Here is a 17,255-nt window from a genome sequence, read left to right on the forward strand (position 1 = left end):
ACCCAAAATCATCAGACAGCAAATAATCTATCATCCATTCCCTTTTGCGCGCACTTTCTATCTCGGGCATGGCATGCTTCCAGCCCTTATCAATAGCCCTCATTAAATCATGATGGTGTCTGTCTGCCATGCCACATTAAGGATGAGAGACAGATAGCTGAACTGACGTCCCACTCTTCCCTTCCCCGGAGGACAACGCTACGCTACTGAAAAGAGACCAAAGTGTCAACTTTATTTACATTACGATGGTCTTGAGTGCTTTAAAATAGTTATTTCTCTTTTTACAGCTGTCATAAAGTCAGAACACATAAGAGAGGAGTACTAAAACTGCTTCTTTTTGCACTGATTACAGCTAGCACTGTACACTTTCATCTGAACAAAAGCTAGGCTCTGAGAAATAACCATTAACGTTTATGATGATGCTGTCCCATTCAAAACACTGGGATTTATTTCCTCAAGGGCATATGTGGATTTTGAAATATATTAAACAATTAAAAGTTATTACAATAAAAAAATTGCAGAATCAAATAAGTAATATTATCTTAAAATTATATTATAAATTTATTTATTAATGTTTAGTATATTAGTATATTAAAACTATTATTAGAAATTAGCATTGTATAGCTTTACATTGTAATGAAGCTCTACATTAAAGCATGGATCTTTGAGTAATATTAAATTGAGTTTAGCTAGTTTTATACAAACCTAATACAAATATTTAAAAGCAATTACTCAAAGTTTATGTTGGCATGCCTACATTGAGTAATTTTTCCGTACTATAGGTCCATTTAATCTACCAAGGAATATCAACCTAGTACCACATTTTGAAAAAAGGTTGTTGTAACAAAATGGGGGCTCGTCCGGGATTACAGACAAACAAACCACTGATCATAACAACTATTAATCTCAGATGTTTAACTCTCACTGCAGTTCTTCATAGTTCTCAATCTCATAAGGTTTATACCAACTTTGCCATTATCAAAGCATTCACAAAATTTAAATAATTAAAAACAATTACTCAATGTTTATATTGGCATGCTAAAATTGATTGATTTTTTGGTACTGTAGGTCCATTTAATTTACCAAGGAATATCAACCTAGTGCCACATTTCTGACAAAAGGTGGTTGTAACAAAGTGGGGGCTCGTCCGGGATTACAGACAAACAAACCACTGATCATAACCGCTACTAGTCTTGGATGTTTAGCTCTCACTGCAGTTCTTCATTAGTGCTCAACCTCATAATGTTTTATACATATTTTGCCATCATCAAAGCATTCTCAAAAATACAAATAATTAAAAGCAATCATTCATAGTTTTCATTGGTATGCTAACAGTGAATGATAATTTGATACTGTAGGTCCAGTTAATTAAGGAATATCAAACTTGTGCCACATTTTAATAAAAGGTTGTTGTAACAAAATGGGGGCTAGTCCAGGGTTACAGACAGACCAAATCACTGATCATAACAAATAATAGTCTCGGATGTTTAGCTCTCACTGCACCTTTTTAGTAGTTCTCAGCAGCACCTTATTCAGGATAGAGCTCTTGTCTTTGCATCTTCATCTTTTGTATTTAGTTTTTCCTAGTTTTTCTAGACCAAACCATGTAGTCCTGGATTAGTCAGCATTCACAGTGTAATTTTAGGAATTTTAAGTATATAACTTATAAAGAAATTAAAACAGTGCCAGAAATTCCTTCAGCAAGCAAATGAAAATCTTTATCTAGGAAATGTAATTTCAGATGTCAATATCAAGAATATAATAGCAAAAATCTTGTGTGTTTTGTTTTGTGTTCATTTAAAGGTCACATCTTGTGATATTGCATCCTGTCTTTGACCTTTTTTAGATCAGAGAGAGATTTGTTTTTGTTTGATGCACAACAGATGAATCCAAACCTGCAAAGTCTGGTTTAAAGAAGCCAAACCAGCTAACCAAAAACTTTAAACAAATACCTAAGATCTTGTGCTGGCTGGCTTTATGGTTTTTTAGGGTTAAAAATTCAATGTCGACTATTTTCAGACTGATGTTGTAATGAGAAATAGTCTTCAAGCTGCTTAAAAAAAAAGTTTTAAATGAACTCAATAAGCTTCTCCTGTGGTTTTGCAGATCTTGTTTACAATTAGATTACATGCAAACAGTTAGAGAATTTGCTTAAATCCTTGTTCTTTGATTTAGCTGTTGAGACACTTCCAGAGATCTCATACTGTGCACAAATTGAGCAGGATGCAAGTCGGCTGTATGATCACAACTTTGAGATATGAATGTTTGGTACCAAGATCACAAGACACAGTATAGCTCAGAACTTCTACTGCAACAGTTGTCTAATTTAAAATTTCTCCAAATTTAACAAGCAACTTCTATTGCAATGTTGAGAAATACACCCAAATCAAGCAACCTCTGAGCAGTGACTTCATCCTCACACCCACTCACCTGGAGTTGGTCATGTCCGTCTGTCCTCCTTGGCTTTTTTCCAGGCCCAGTTTTGTGAAGATCCCGACCAGCACCATGATGGCTACCACTCCACATATTATATAGACGATCATGTGAGTGCGATCTCGATCTGGTTCCTCCTGGACATCGGTCACCGGAGCCGCCGGCTTGCCTGTATTGGCCCACACCGGAGTGTCATAGTTAGAACAAGACGTCTGATCCAGACTGTGGACCTTAAACTGGCAGCAAAATCGATAGTAGCAGGAGCCGCAGCAGAACAGGTAGATTCCTGCGTTACAGTTAAACGGGGGATCCCATTGGCCCATCACGTCATAGTAACCCCAACAACGGCTCCCGGCTGCTGGAATTTCTTCCGGTTCTGATCCCGGGGTCGCAAGCGTGACCTCAGGGGCGCCAGACGGCGCAGCCGTCCGGTTGGTGGCTTGCACACCTGTGCTGGCAGTGTTGGATTTTTGACCATAGGAAACATAGCTCAACAGCCAAACTGCAGTCAACAAATTGAAAAACAGGTGTGAGGATGCCATGATCCTCTTCGAGTAATCCCTCAATGTGTATTCCAGGATGCAACAGCGCCACAGGGGACAGTTAAAACCAGTGGAGTTTAGTTAAATTGAACCAAATTTGCTGAGGTGTTCTGTCTCCAAGTTTAGAGCAGGTTTAATGCTGACTTGTTGTCCGGCGAGCTGATACAGGAAAAGCAGCCCCCATCAGGGAGTGAGACGGAGAGCACTTCAGCACACAACACGCTGGCTGTTGTCATCACTACAGGGAGAGAGCGAGAGAGAGAGCAAGATTCCTCCCCTTTGGAGAGACTCCAAATTCGAGGATCTCACCCCAAGACAAACTATTTCGTGGCCCAAGAAAGAAAAAAATAACAGCACTTGGTGTAATTCCAACTCAGAAGCCTGAAGGAATCACGCCGTTAGACTCAAGCCTTATCCGTAATCTTTGTCCCACTGAACATTGTGTGACGCCTCACACTACAGTTTGGAGGTATTCCACAAGTCATTCTCAGCTTTTAGCACTGTTCAGTTCTCAGAGGAATATCTGTTGTTCTTCAGTCCTCCAGATGATTTTGTTGTTTTTCACGATCAGGGTGTCTTCCTTCTGCTCAGTTCGGTCCCCTGTGACAAAACAACAAACATGCCGTCATACAATCTAGTTCTAGGTCATGATTTAAAAAAAAAATGTGATTAAAGATTATTGGAATTGGCATTATTTTAGTTAATTTATGTATATTTTCAGTCAAATATAGTCATTTTTATATAAATGTTTGCAATATTTGTGGACACATTTAAAAATATATTGTCACAATTGATTTTGATGGTCTGTTTGTTGAATATAAGTTACATTGCATCTACATGCCAACTAATTCTCAATAGATTATAAGTAGACTGTTAGGTTGGTGTTAGGGTTAGTGTGAGTTGACATGTACTTGCAAAGTTTCTTATAGTCAGTTAAATGTCTGTTGAAGGAGCAATATCAACAAATATTAAGCTTACAGTCTATTAATACTCAAATGGACCATCAAAATAAAGTGTTACTAAATGTATAAATATATATATATATATATATATATATATATATATATATATATATATATATATATATATATATATATATATATATATATATATAAATGTTAACCCATAAAGGGATAGTTCACCCAAAATGTTTTAACTAATTACCTTTGACTTGTTCCAAATCTGTTTCTTGTTGAACGCAAAGATATTTTCAAAAAAGCTAAAACCCAATAGTTACCAGTTTCCAGCAACCTATAATATATTTTCATTTGAGTTCAATAGACGGAAGAAACTCAAACAAGTTTGGAACAAGCAAATGGGTGAATAAATTATATCCAAATTTTCCATTTTGGATGTACTATCCCTTTTAAATCTCATAATGTACAATATCACATATTGTTTTTCAGTGGATTGCTTTTGATTAATGGCCGAAACACTAATTCTTATTAACTGTGGTTGTGCTGATCTGCTGAACTCTATTCTGTGTGTGAGTATGCAGCTGTATCTCACATTGGCCACTTTTGATCAGATATTCTGTCTTGTTCACACACTCTCTCCACTCCTCGCTTGCTCACAAACACACTTGCAGTCCCCGCAGGAAAAAGTAATCACAAATGAGATCTCTTTAACATCTCCATTCTCTCTTCTAGACCACAATCTCTATTAAAAGGAGAGCGTCTGCTGCTGAGACGCTTCAGGAGAGTTGAGATAGAGATCTCAATAGTCTCAAACTGTGCTCTGAATTGAGCAAGACATCAAAGTATGAAATTTCAGAATGAAAACCTTGTACTTGTTACATGCCGTAGATGTTATTAGTAAGATCTCTGCGTGTTTTTTCAATTAAACAAAAAATGAGAAGATCTTAAATAACAAAATCTGAAATTTCAATATAATTTCAAATTAATTTGTTGTCCATATCAAAATGACTTGAGCTATACCATGCGAAAAAAAAAAGTTTGCTGATTATTCCTCCAAATATATTTTAAGAGAAATGTCTGAGAAAAAAACACCAAAATTATTACAATTTTAACTAAAGTGTTGAACTATCTGAGAAATCAACTAGGCACATTATTCTTCTTTATTTCTTTAAAGAAATTTTAGGAGAAACATCTGAGACCAAACACACAAAGTCAGCCATTTCAATATGAGCTCAAACTCATTTATCATCTAAATTAGAGACATATATGCTACTCTATTCATATTTTAATTCACTTTTCATTGACACTGTAGAAGATATTTGACCAAAGACACCAAAGTAAGCAATTCAAAATAAACTTGAACTAATTTCTCATCCAAATCAAAACTATTCAATATAGATATCCAAATTACATGTTTTAATATCTCCCAAAAACATTTTAGGTATTAACAAATGACAACAGTTACCAATGTCTGCCAATTTAGACTCATTTCACATTAAAATGATCTAAGTCGCAATATTCACTTTCTTCATTAGTTCTTCCACTTTCTGTTTATTTCTCTAAAAATATCAGGAGAAGCATCTGAAGACACTAAAAAGACACCAAAAGTTTATCATTTTAAACTCATCCACTTTGTGTATTCCTCCAAAAATAAATAATAAAACATCTGAGACAGAAGACACCAAAGTCTGCCATTTCCAACTCAAACTCGAGGAGAATAATCTCAGACACAAGACACAAATGTCCATAATTGCAAACTCTAAATTGAAATAACCTGAGCTAGATGCACTGTACAGAATTTGGTTTGCTTTCTGTTTATTCAAGCAAAGTTTCTACTCAATCACCAGTAAGTAACAAGTCTCCAGAGCTACAACACAACACATTTTCTAGTTTGGGCTTTTTTTGGAAGGGAGTTGGGGGTTCTTGTTGTTGTTTTTGTTTTCTGGCATTTTGCTGCAGTTTCAACTCCTTGCTTTGCTGTCTTCTAAACCTACCACACACACACACACATGCACACAAAGAAAAAAAAAGAGGATCTCAGCACTACGGCTCCATATTTTCTCCAGTTTGAAACCCCCCACAAAAGCACAAACACTCACACACACACACTCACACGTTAAAAGACACAACAGCACACCTAATCCAGCTCCTGAAGCACCTGATCTAAGCTCTATGCCTGTCTTTCTCCATGTGGAAGCACGGTTGCAGATGCACACGTCTCAGAATGCAACAGATCAGCTTCCTACAACCGAGGAAATGCTTCTGAAGCGTAGAATCTGAATCCATCGGCTTACCCATACGCTGTTTATGAAAACAGGCATACTGTATATTGATATATGTATAGGATTGTTATAGATATATCTCCATATGTATGTGTTTTCACTGGAGGCTCTGAAGAAGTTCTCCTCAGAAAAAAAGAGAAAAAGTGACAGTGGATGATGACAGATGAGTGAGGAAGACCAACAGATGGCAGGTAATCTTTATTCTCCTCAGTTTTTTCGTCCCAGTGCATTCCCGTTCCTCCGTTCCCAGCCGTGTTCCAGGGATGGTGTGTTCCCGTGTGGAGTCAGGAACGAATGATAGTTGCTTGCGCTCCTTCTCTCTTTCTCTCTCCCTCCCTCTCCCTCTCTCTCTCTCTCTCTCTCTCACTCAGTTTGTCTCGTGAGCGAATGAGCGTATCTCGTTTGCTGGCTCGCCCCCCTCTCTCTTTTCCTCTCTGTCATTGACACCTTCTCCCTCCTTTGTCCCATGTTTTGTTCTCACTGTTCAAAAATATTCCTGTCGTTTCCCCCTGTTTCTGTCTCTTTCTGTTTCAGCCATATGTTTACCTGCTCTCACTGTCTCCACAACCTGCAATCTGCTCTCTTTTTTTTTTTTTTTTTTGTGCGCCTGTTTTTCATTGCGGCTCTCTCTTTCCATCTCTCCCGAACTGAAAACCAAATCTTATGGTTCAACAGATGACTGCAGCAGTGTTTACTGAGACAGCAGGGCACAGATCTGTGCGTGTGTGTGGCAAGCGTACAGCGCTCTTTTGGGGTTTGGCTGAGATGATGGGCAGAAAGCAGCAGGGGATTAACGCAATGGAAGGATCACGGAGAGGAAGGAACAAGAAATATGGACTCACAAAAGAGTCAGTAGTGTACACTCTAAAAAATGAGGGCTATTGCAAAGCAATTCTTGTGTAAAATGGGCCAACCTAACTCCTGGGTTATTTTTTCAATTAAATTAGTAAGACCAAATTTAGCCCAATGTTTGGGTTAGTCCATATTTTGCCCTATTTGGGTTTAAATAACCCAGCATTTTATAGAGCAGTGGTACCCAACCTTTTTATCACAGTGGACCGGTCAACACTTGACAATTTTACTGTGGACAGGGGGCAGTGGTTCGTAGGTTGCTAGTCGACTATCAACTGTTTTCTCAGAGGATGACAAGCTGACAAAACATTGCTGTCACTCTGATACAAGTTTTATTTATGGAGAAAATGACTAAGCACTGCGGTGTTTGGTGTTTTGTGTTTGTCTGTGATATTTAGTCTACCGATATGTGTATAGTCCATACAAGCTGAAGCTGATCGGTCAGTTCTTGTCTCGTGACTAGTAGTGCATTCATTCAACTGGGTGCATTGCACAGGCAGCGCACATCCGTTGAAAATAAAAAACTTACGCAAACTCTAGAAAAGACGCGATATGCAAACTGCCTTTAAAAGGCTGCCGTCATTCATGATCTCCAGCAGTTGATCTTTTTGCACCGACATACTGGTTTCACATGATTTATTGACAAATAGGTATCTTTGGCAGTTCATGGGTTCGTCACTGGGCCTTTTCCCCTCAGCAAAGAAACTTTCTAAAGATGTCTGTTTATAACTCATTTTGTCGCTTGTGGGTTCAATTTGGGATGCAAGCGATAGAATGCGGTCATTTTTAAAATAAAAGATTTTCTAAATAAAAGATCATTCAGACTCAAAAACAACAGAAATAATTAATAATTCCTTATGCGGCCCGGTACCAATTGAAGCTTATTTATAAACTAATTTCGAGAGGATCACATGCTTATGATTGACTACGGCCGGTCTCGCATTAGCTATCATATCATTTACCAATCAAAATGTATATAAACAACCAGATTTTCTTACCTTCGCCTTAAAGAATCCACTCATATGAGTGAAGTCAACATGTTCTCCTCGTGCTTGCGTGTGTTTCCCTGGGTACTTCCCTGGGTTTCCTACCACAGTCCAAAGACATTTAGTATAAGTGAATTAAACAAACTAAATTGGCACAGTATATGAGTGGTTTTAATACTGCCCATTCACCTCATAAACATATGCTGTATAACTGGCGGTTCATTCCATCGTGGCAACCCCTAATAACCAAGGAATAGGCAGAAGAAACAAATTCAGGGAAGCTGAGCTCAGACTTACCTCTCTCCCAATAAAATCGGAGGAATCCCCAGGCTTAAGGATCTTCTGAGCTCAGGGCTCTCTCCTGACTCTGAGACAGCATGCCAAAGCACACTTTATAATCAATAATCAGCTAAGTGTGATCTCTTGAAATTTGTATACACTTACTGGTTACTTTTCCTCTTCAACTGTTTGTTGACAGAAATGTCTAATCATCAGAATGGAGAAGACAGGTGATTTAAATGGACATTTACTGATCGTTCACTTGTTCCAAACCTGTTATTTAGATATTTTGAAGAAAGCTGTAATAATTGACTTCCACAGTATTTGTTTTCCCTGTTATGGATGTCAAAGAGTATTGGTTTTCCACTTTTTTTTCAAAATAGCAGATTTTGCGTTCAACAGAATAAAGAAACTCAATAAGGGTTTGGAAGTGCTTGAGGTATAGTAAATGGTAAATTTTCTTTTTTGGTTGCACATTTCTTTTTTAACAACCATTCGTCTGACATTTTATTTCTAAACTTTGTTTATATGTACAAGAATCAACAATTACCTTCTTTTACAATCACATTAAACTGAGCACAGTGTTTAGCAGATATTTAACTCTAAAAGTGGTCAACACAACATCAGGTCTTACTATTACAGGTAACTTTAACTACTATTTACTTGCATCAAAAAAATAAATGCAATGTACCTAATGTGTTCATGTATTGCAGAACACTTCTGTTGTTCTTGGGGGATACGGGTATGTTTATGGACAGGTTTGGTGGTATGGGTAGTTTTAAATGGGATAAGGTGTAAGGTATAGTCAAAAGTGTAATGACAAATGTATTTACAGAAAGAAAACAGATGTAATTACATGCAGGTATTTAATCAATCATAAGTACATTGTAAAAATATGTATTTACACAATAAGTACATTGTAACAAATTATTATTTTCATTCTAAGTACAAATTAGTTAAGGCCACTTAATATAAAGTAGAAATCAAATTCACTTTACAAAAATGTATTCACAAGCACATTTTCAAGCCACTCAGCTGTAAAGGTCCTGTACAATATATATTTTTAGATGTTAGCATCAGAATTGTTCATTTTTAAGATATCTATAAGCTAGTGCGCTCCAAAACGGTGACAAAATTCATATTTGGAAGATATAAAACCGATATAAACATGTAAAGGTAGCAGTCTGTCACTTCTGCCTGAACGGATCAATGGTTTTATTGACGTCACCTCATATTTCAGTTTCTCATCAAATCATAACTGCTCTAGTATTTGACCCGCCACTTTAATACACTTCTCATTTGCTTTTCATTTGATGCACTAGAGCTTAACCACTCCAGAACGGTGAAAAACCAAACACTATTGGTTGTTTTTTTTAAGGGGAGGAGCTCCACTATAACCCACCCTCTCTTTGTGTTACATCAAACACTGAATAAAAATGCATATCTCAAAGCACGTCAAGGGACCTTTAATAAACTAGAGAAAACTGGATAACCAACAAATAAGCTACTGTACATCCCTTATAGTGTCTCTTGTTAACGTGATATGAAAAGTAAAATGTATCATGAACAATGCAGAAATAAAGGTACAGTAGTTAAATATTTCTAATAACCATGTTTATAACTGACATTTTGGGAGGCTGGGTTTAAATGTGCTTCACTGTCATGAATATACAGTCATCATTTGTAAAAGGTCATGATAACAACAGTTTTGGTGAGATTCACCTAATGAGAGCTAGAACAAGAAAGGAAAATAAATGAGGTCAACTAAAGAACAACAGGAACAGAGGGAGAATGAGAGATTTATTTGCATATATGATAATGTTTTCGCGGAGTGTTGTGGTTGCCGTTGGCTTCGTGAGCTCTGATTTCTTTTAAATATTTCTGACTCATTGAAACGGGCTGATCTGTAGAGCTGATGTTTCAGAAAACAGGCCACAGCCAACGGCGGCGGCGAGTGTGGAAAAAAAAACCAAGCCCGAGTCTGGCCACGGGGAATCATCTCACGCCATCCAAAGTCTACCCGCTTTTGATCACATTGTCAAAATGATTTTGGGAGTACGCTTCATGAGAAAACGCTTTTAAAGTTTGTCTACCTCAGAATGTGACATTTAACTCAAATGTGTTATTCCTTTTGTAGCTTATTGTAAAATTCACAAGCAATTTCTTAGTTTTATTTATTAAAGCCTTTTGTTTTTATTAGTTTTACAAAACATTGAAGGTGTTCTCTGTAAACTGTAGCCATGACTTTGGTTGTTTACCTGCTGTTCTCCATTTTTTTTCTCCTGCACAGCCTCTTCATACTCAAAGTCATTCTCCGGGTCTTCTCTCCAGCTCTGTGTTTTTGAATTATTGCTGTGGTGCAGCAGACAAGCAGCACCACAGGGAAGGAACGGATGAGTCCAGAGGTCTTGTGGGAGAAATAAGGGGCAATGAGCGTTCAGGCCGGGGGAAACTTATCTTTAATCATTTCAGAATCAGATACACTCTCTCTCTGTCTCTCTCTCTCTCTCTCTCTCTCTCTCTCGCTCTCTCTCTCTCTCTCGCTCTCTTTCTCTCTCTCGCTCTCTCTCTCTCTCGCTCTCGCTCCGGACTGATCATGCCATTCCTCTTCTAAATGGAGGCAAGTGGCCTTGGATAAACCCATGTACCCATTTGCTTCATGTTTATCGGTCTGTTTGGTTCATCTCTTCTAGAATCTGAATATTATAGACCTGTGATTTGCTGTGGAAGAGCTTTAATTGGTAGTTATTAAGTTATAAAAAAAACAATTATTAGTGATTATGAAGATAAACTGGTGATTATTGGTGTGCCTTATATGAAAATTGAAGGATTCGGATTTATACCTTCCAATCCATCTCAGCATGGATCAACAATTATCCTTTTCTTATCATCTTGTTGTTTGTTTAAAATCAGCTCATATAAATCGTTTGCAACCCTTACCTTAAAACAAAGGTGGTGATGGTACTTCTCTGTTGACGTCAGATGAAGACTTCATTCACAATATTCTCAACCATGCCCCTCTTACCGCTAGTTTGCTATGAGGGAATGATGTGCAAAAAAAAGCCCCAAAATACTAATCATGTTGTATCAGAGTTTATGTTAATGACTAGACATATATACTACACTGACTACATTGTCAGTGGGCGCCGTCTTTCAGAAAGTCATGTACTTTTGGTCTGGAACAACATTGTGGTGAGTACATTGAAACAGCACTTATTTCAGATAAACTACAACGTTTATTCATAATTCAAATGACGCACAGTCTCAGATGGGTGAAGTGGGGTATATTTAAGTTATTAGTTTTATTCATAGACTATTTATGAATATTTTATCTCAATAAAAAATTTTTTTAGATATTTTAAATTCTCTATATATTTATTTCTTTTTTTATAAGTTTGTTCTTTTGTTCAGTTCAGTTTAAGTCATTTTTGCAGGCTAGTTCAATTTTTTTTTCAGGCCACAATACCAGATTTCATGAAAGTAGTTTATGTTTATCATATTTTATTTTTATTTCCTTTTAGATGATTTTCAGTAATGAAAATTGTCTACAAAAAAGCGTCTTATTAAATCATTTTCGCCTTGATTATTTAATTATTATAATTTTTAAAATTATTTATTTCTTTGACAATTAACTACATCAATCTAGTGACTACATTGAGCCAATTAATTTAAATTAATTCATTCATTCTCCTTTGACTTAGTCTCTTTATTTATCCGGGGTCGTCACAGCAGAATGAATTGCCAACTTATCCAGCATATTTTACACAGCCGATGTCCCTCCAGCTGCAACCCAGTACTGGCAAACACCCATACAGTCTCAGATGGGTCCATTGGGGTACATTTAAGATTAAACCTTTATTATATGCTGTTATTTATATGCTGTTTATGAATATTTGATCTCAGTAAAATATTTTTATATATATGTTTTATTCTCAGTATATTTGTAATTTTTCTCAATAAGTTTGTTTTTCAGTTAAGTCATTTTACTGTAACAGACTATATCAAATTTTATTTTTTAATATTTAAAAAAAAAATTTTTCAGGCCGCATTTCTAGATTTCAAGCAAGTAGTTTTTGTTCATCAAATTTTATTTTTATTTTAATTTAGATGCATTCAGTTAATAAAAACTGTCTACAAGCCTCCTTTTAAATCTTTTTTGCCTCTGATACTGCTTCTTATTTATTTTTTCTTATTTATTTTTTATTGCTTATTTTAATTAATTTATTTAACAATCCACTACATCAATGTGATGACTGCATCGAGTAATTGAAATTCATTCTCCTTCGGCTTAGTCCCTTTATTCATCAGGGGTCACCACCACAGAATGAACCGCAAACAGCCACAACCCAGCACTGGGAAACACCCATACACTGTTGCATTCATACACATACAGCCAATTTAGCTTATTCAATTCACCTATAGTGCATGTCTTTGGTGGAAACCGGAGCACCCAAAGAAAACCCACACAAACATGAGCAGAACATGCAAACTCCACACAAAAGTGCCAACTGGTCCAGCCCGGACTTGAACCAGTGACTTACTTGCTATTAGGCGATAATGCTACCCACTGAGCCATCATGCCGCTCATTAATTAGTTAATTCATAATTAGTTTCAATGTGTTTGGTTTTTGGGCAGCACAGTGGCGCAGTGGGTAGTACGTTCGCCTCACTGCAAGAAGGTCACTGTTTTGAGCCTTGGCTCAGTTGATGTTTCTGTGTGGAGTTTGCATGTTCTCCCTGTGTTTGTGTGGGTTTCCTCCGGGTGCTTCAGTTTCCCCCACAAGTCCAGAGACATGCGTTATAGGCGAATTGGGTATGCTAAATTGTCCGTAGTGTATGTTGGTGTATGAATGTTTCCCAGTGATGGGTTGCAGCTGGAAGGGCATCCACTGCGTAAAACATAAGCTGGATAAGTTGGCGATTCATTCCACTGTGGTGACCCCAGATTAATAAAGGGACTAAGCTGAAAATAAAATGAATGAATGAATGAATGAGATTTGGCTCACAGCAGTGCATCAGAATTGCAATCACTTTTATTTCTCTCATATATTTTCAAATCCCAACAACTTCGATGCTTCATCTTTTCACCTCCACCAATGCCTCCCCCTCATTCTGTTTGTCAGGAGCTGTCAGTCAGTATAAATTACTTTTGACTCCTAGTCCAGAAGGGAAAAGCCTGTGGGGGGAGGGGTTAGTTTTGTTTTACAAGAATAAAAAAGTGACAGATCAAAAACAAAGACAGAAAAAAAGCTGATCACTTGACTGTGATATTCGAAACAGAGATTGAATATTCAATTCACATATAGCGCATGTCTTTGGACTTTTGGGGAAACTGGGGCACCCGGAGGAAACACTGGCCAACACGGGGAGAACATGCAAACTCCACACAGGCCTTCTTGCTGTGAGGTGACAGTGCAAACCACTGAGCTACTGTGTCGCCCTTCGTATAAATATGTAGAATAAAATACATTTCATAGAAACAATGAGCATTTTGCAGTTTTAGAATGATTCAAAAGCCATTTATATCTTTCATCATTATTTATTTTTAATGAAAACAACACGGCTGGGATATTTTTAGCTAGAGTTCTGTCAGATTTAGCTCGTGAGACAAAAATACCAAACCCAAAGTGGTGGAGTCACTCTATACCACCTATTGATTTGTTCCACAGGTCTAGATCTTGTTGCCCTTCCATTTATGTCTGAAAAAAGAATGACCTAGATTCAGTCTGTGTTCTATGATGTGTGTATTGCAGTATGCCTTGTGTATTGCGATGGTGGTCATGTGTTTATGAAGGCAGATTTTAACAATTCTGTTCATTTAATTCTGTCTCATGTAAAATCAATGTTGAAACCCTATCTACTTTCTTAATAGCTTGTCATATTGTGAATACTTCATATTACAATGTTGTTGTTTTTGTTTTTTCTCAGAGCTCATTCATTCATTCATTTTATTTTCTACTTAGTCCCTTTATTAATCTAGGGTCACCACAGTGGAATGAACTGCCAACTTATCTAGCATATGTTTTACGCAGTGGGTGCCCTTCCAGCTGCAACCCATGACTGGGAAATCTCAGGGCTCAATGCTATACAATATTTTATAGTCACTGAAAATTTACTACATTTTTTAAGGTAAATGGTTGTAAACCATTTTTGTGAGATGAATTTAAGCAAACAAATTAAGTTAAACATTACTAAATTGAATTAGTTTGTTTAAATTAAGCCCATACACATTGTTTGCAACCATTTACCTTAAAAAAATTTATTAAATCCAAATTCTCATTGCTTTTGACTTATTTCATTACACGTGTAATTTTCTAATCTTACAAATATGAAGTTTTACATCAGTAAAGTGTCATTAATAAAACAAGAACAATAATAAAACAACAGAAATAACCTGAAATGAAGATACAAATAAAATAAATAAATAGTACTTTTGGTTATTTAAAATTTAAAATAAAAAAAACTTTCAAGGTGTTCAAGTACAGAAAATAAATAATCTAATGTCAAATATTATTGTATAGTCCTCATCATATTAATTAAACAGAATAATCATTGCTAAAGCTACAAATGTTTACAGACATTCACACATACAGCTGGTAAATTATATTTATATTCTTTTTTCAAGACATTCATTTTGTTTTTTGTTGCATTTAACAATTAACTCTCAATTCTGATCCATAAAAGAACAATTCAAAAAGTAACTTACAGAATATTTGAACAGTTAACATTTCACTCAGTCATTCATTCATTAATTTTTCGTTGGCTTAGTCCCGTATTATCAGGGGTCGTTACAGCTGAATGAACCACCAACTATTTCAGCATTTTTTTTTATGCAGCAGATGCTCTTGCATTCGCAATTCAGTACTGGGAAACCCCCATACACTCTTGTATTCACACACACATTCATACACTACGATCAATTTATTTACCCAATTCACCTACATTTGAAGTCAGAAATTTTAGCCCCCCTCAATTTTTAGCCCCCCTTTTTATTTTTCCCCCAATTGCTGTTTAACGGAGAGAAGATTTCTAAACAGTAGTTTTAATAACTCATTTCTAATAACTGATTTATTTTATCTTTGCCATGATGACAGTAAAGAATATTTGACTAGATATTTTTCAAGACACTTCTATACAGCTTAAAGTGACATTTAAAGGCTTAACTAGGTTAATTAGGTTAACTAGGCAGGTTAGGGTAATTAGGCAAGTTATTGTAAAAAGATGGTTTGTTCTTTAGACTATTGAAAAAAAATTACTTAAAGGGGCTAATAATTTTGATTTTAAAATGGTGTTTAAAAAATTAAAAACTGCTTTTATTCTAGCCGAAATAAAACAAATAAGACTTTCTCCAGAAGAAAAAATATTATCAGACATGCAGTGAAAATTTCCTTGCTCTGTTAAACATCATTTAAAACATATTTTAAAAAGAGAAAAAAAATCAATCATGTCTTTGGACTGTGGTGTAAACCAGTCTGATCTCACGAGAAAACGTAAGTATTTTACATTTTGCCAGTTTAGTGGCTAATTCGTACGAATTCGTACGAGTTCAGTCGTACGAAATGGCAGATTTTAAAAAGGAGGCATGGCACCTGACCCCACCCCTAACCCCAACCGTCATTGGGGGATAAGCAAATCGTACTAAATTGTACGAATTAGATCGTACGAATTCATACGAATTAGCCACTAAATGAAAAAGTTACGAATTGCCGTGAGATTGTGTTGTGTAAACCGGATCACCCAGAGGAAACCCACATGAACACAGGGAGAACATGCAAACTCCACACAGAAATGCCAACTGGCCCAGCTGGGACTTGAACCAATGATCTTTTTGCTGTGAGGCGACAGTGCTAACCGAGCTAACCACTGAGCCACCGTACTGCCAAATTATGTCATTAATTACTCCTCTTTGGAACAGAAATTAAGATACTTTGAATTTAACAGAGTAATGTGCGGTATAAGAACTCTAGCAGTATGAGAGAATCTCTGAGCAAATCCAAAATATATTCATTTGTGTTCTGAAGATAATTTATGAATTTGGAATTTTCAGTTTTGGGTGAACTATCTTTTTAAAAATGCACTTATGAAGTATTTTTTTTTTAAAATGTTATGTTGTAACTTTTATAATACACATCAATGCAATGTGTTTTTACAGAGAATAAATCCGTTAATTTTAGTGTAATTGCTTGAGAAGTTACAGTATTTTTGTTTTATTTAATTTACGAAATCAAATCAAACAATTTGTATTTTTTACTTATTAAGATTATAAAGTTATGTAATGTTTCCTAGATTATGGTGATTTAATGTATATTAATATACAATATACAGTGTAATATGCAGTGATTTACTATTTTGGTTTAACTAGTCTTTTATTGATGCTGCTTTACAGTTTTTTTTAGTTTACACATTTTTTACAGTATAGGAAGTGGCCAATTTACAATAGACGTAAAACAGTGATACACATCTTATTCTTTCTCAGATGCTTATTTCCACTTAAAGCATAACCAACCAAATGTGTTTGAAAACACTTTCCTAGACATGTTTCATGATGGCCTTGCATTCAGACCTTGTTGTCATTTTGTTGTTGTTTGTTTACAGAAGGCTCTCATTAACTTTTTCTCTTCTTATGAAATGACTTTCCTTTTCAGATGACATCATGTCGTTAAAATGAAGCTCCTTTGTACTTTTTTTCCCTTATTTATCCCAATTTGTCTAGAAAATGTCATTGCAAAGCAAAAATAGACTTTCCAGCTCTTTTACGATGAATCAGTGATGCTGTGTGCATCCGTCCACCTGTTGTCCTTGGCAGCTTTAGGTCTATATTTCAGACTTTCCCCCCATTATGCATAATTTCTACATCCATTTCCTGTTTTTCCTCCATCAGGAACACTCTTTTTGTTTGTTTTGATGTGTTTATGCGCGTGTGTTTCTGTGACATATAATCCCTCATGTTTGTTTCTCCCAGAT

The 17,255-nt window shown here is 36.1% G+C and overlaps 2 protein-coding genes across 3 annotated transcripts in view; one reads left to right on the top strand and one right to left on the bottom strand.

Annotated features, from left to right (window-relative positions):
- The window catches only part of LOC100535636 (protein shisa-9), a 121,919-nt gene extending 115,449 nt beyond the window's left edge, over positions 1 to 6,470 (bottom strand). For both annotated transcript variants that reach the window (XM_087244509.1, XM_087244508.1), the window contains exons 1-2: positions 6,187 to 6,470; positions 2,431 to 3,575 (exon numbers count right to left, since the gene is read on the bottom strand). In XM_087244509.1, the coding sequence (XP_087100635.1) occupies positions 2,431 to 2,975 (545 nt within the window). In that variant the 5' untranslated portion in view covers positions 2,976 to 3,575; positions 6,187 to 6,470. The remainder of the gene's footprint in view (positions 1 to 2,430; positions 3,576 to 6,186) is intronic.
- The window catches only part of LOC147845623 (uncharacterized), an 807,608-nt gene that overhangs the window by 272,044 nt on the left and 518,309 nt on the right, over positions 1 to 17,255 (top strand). The window lies entirely within an intron of this gene.

The sequence above is a fragment of the Danio rerio genome, chromosome 3 (assembly GCF_052040795.2).
Source record: "Danio rerio strain M-AB ecotype USA chromosome 3, GRCz13ab, whole genome shotgun sequence".
Classification (NCBI taxonomy): domain Eukaryota; kingdom Metazoa; phylum Chordata; class Actinopteri; order Cypriniformes; family Danionidae; genus Danio; species Danio rerio.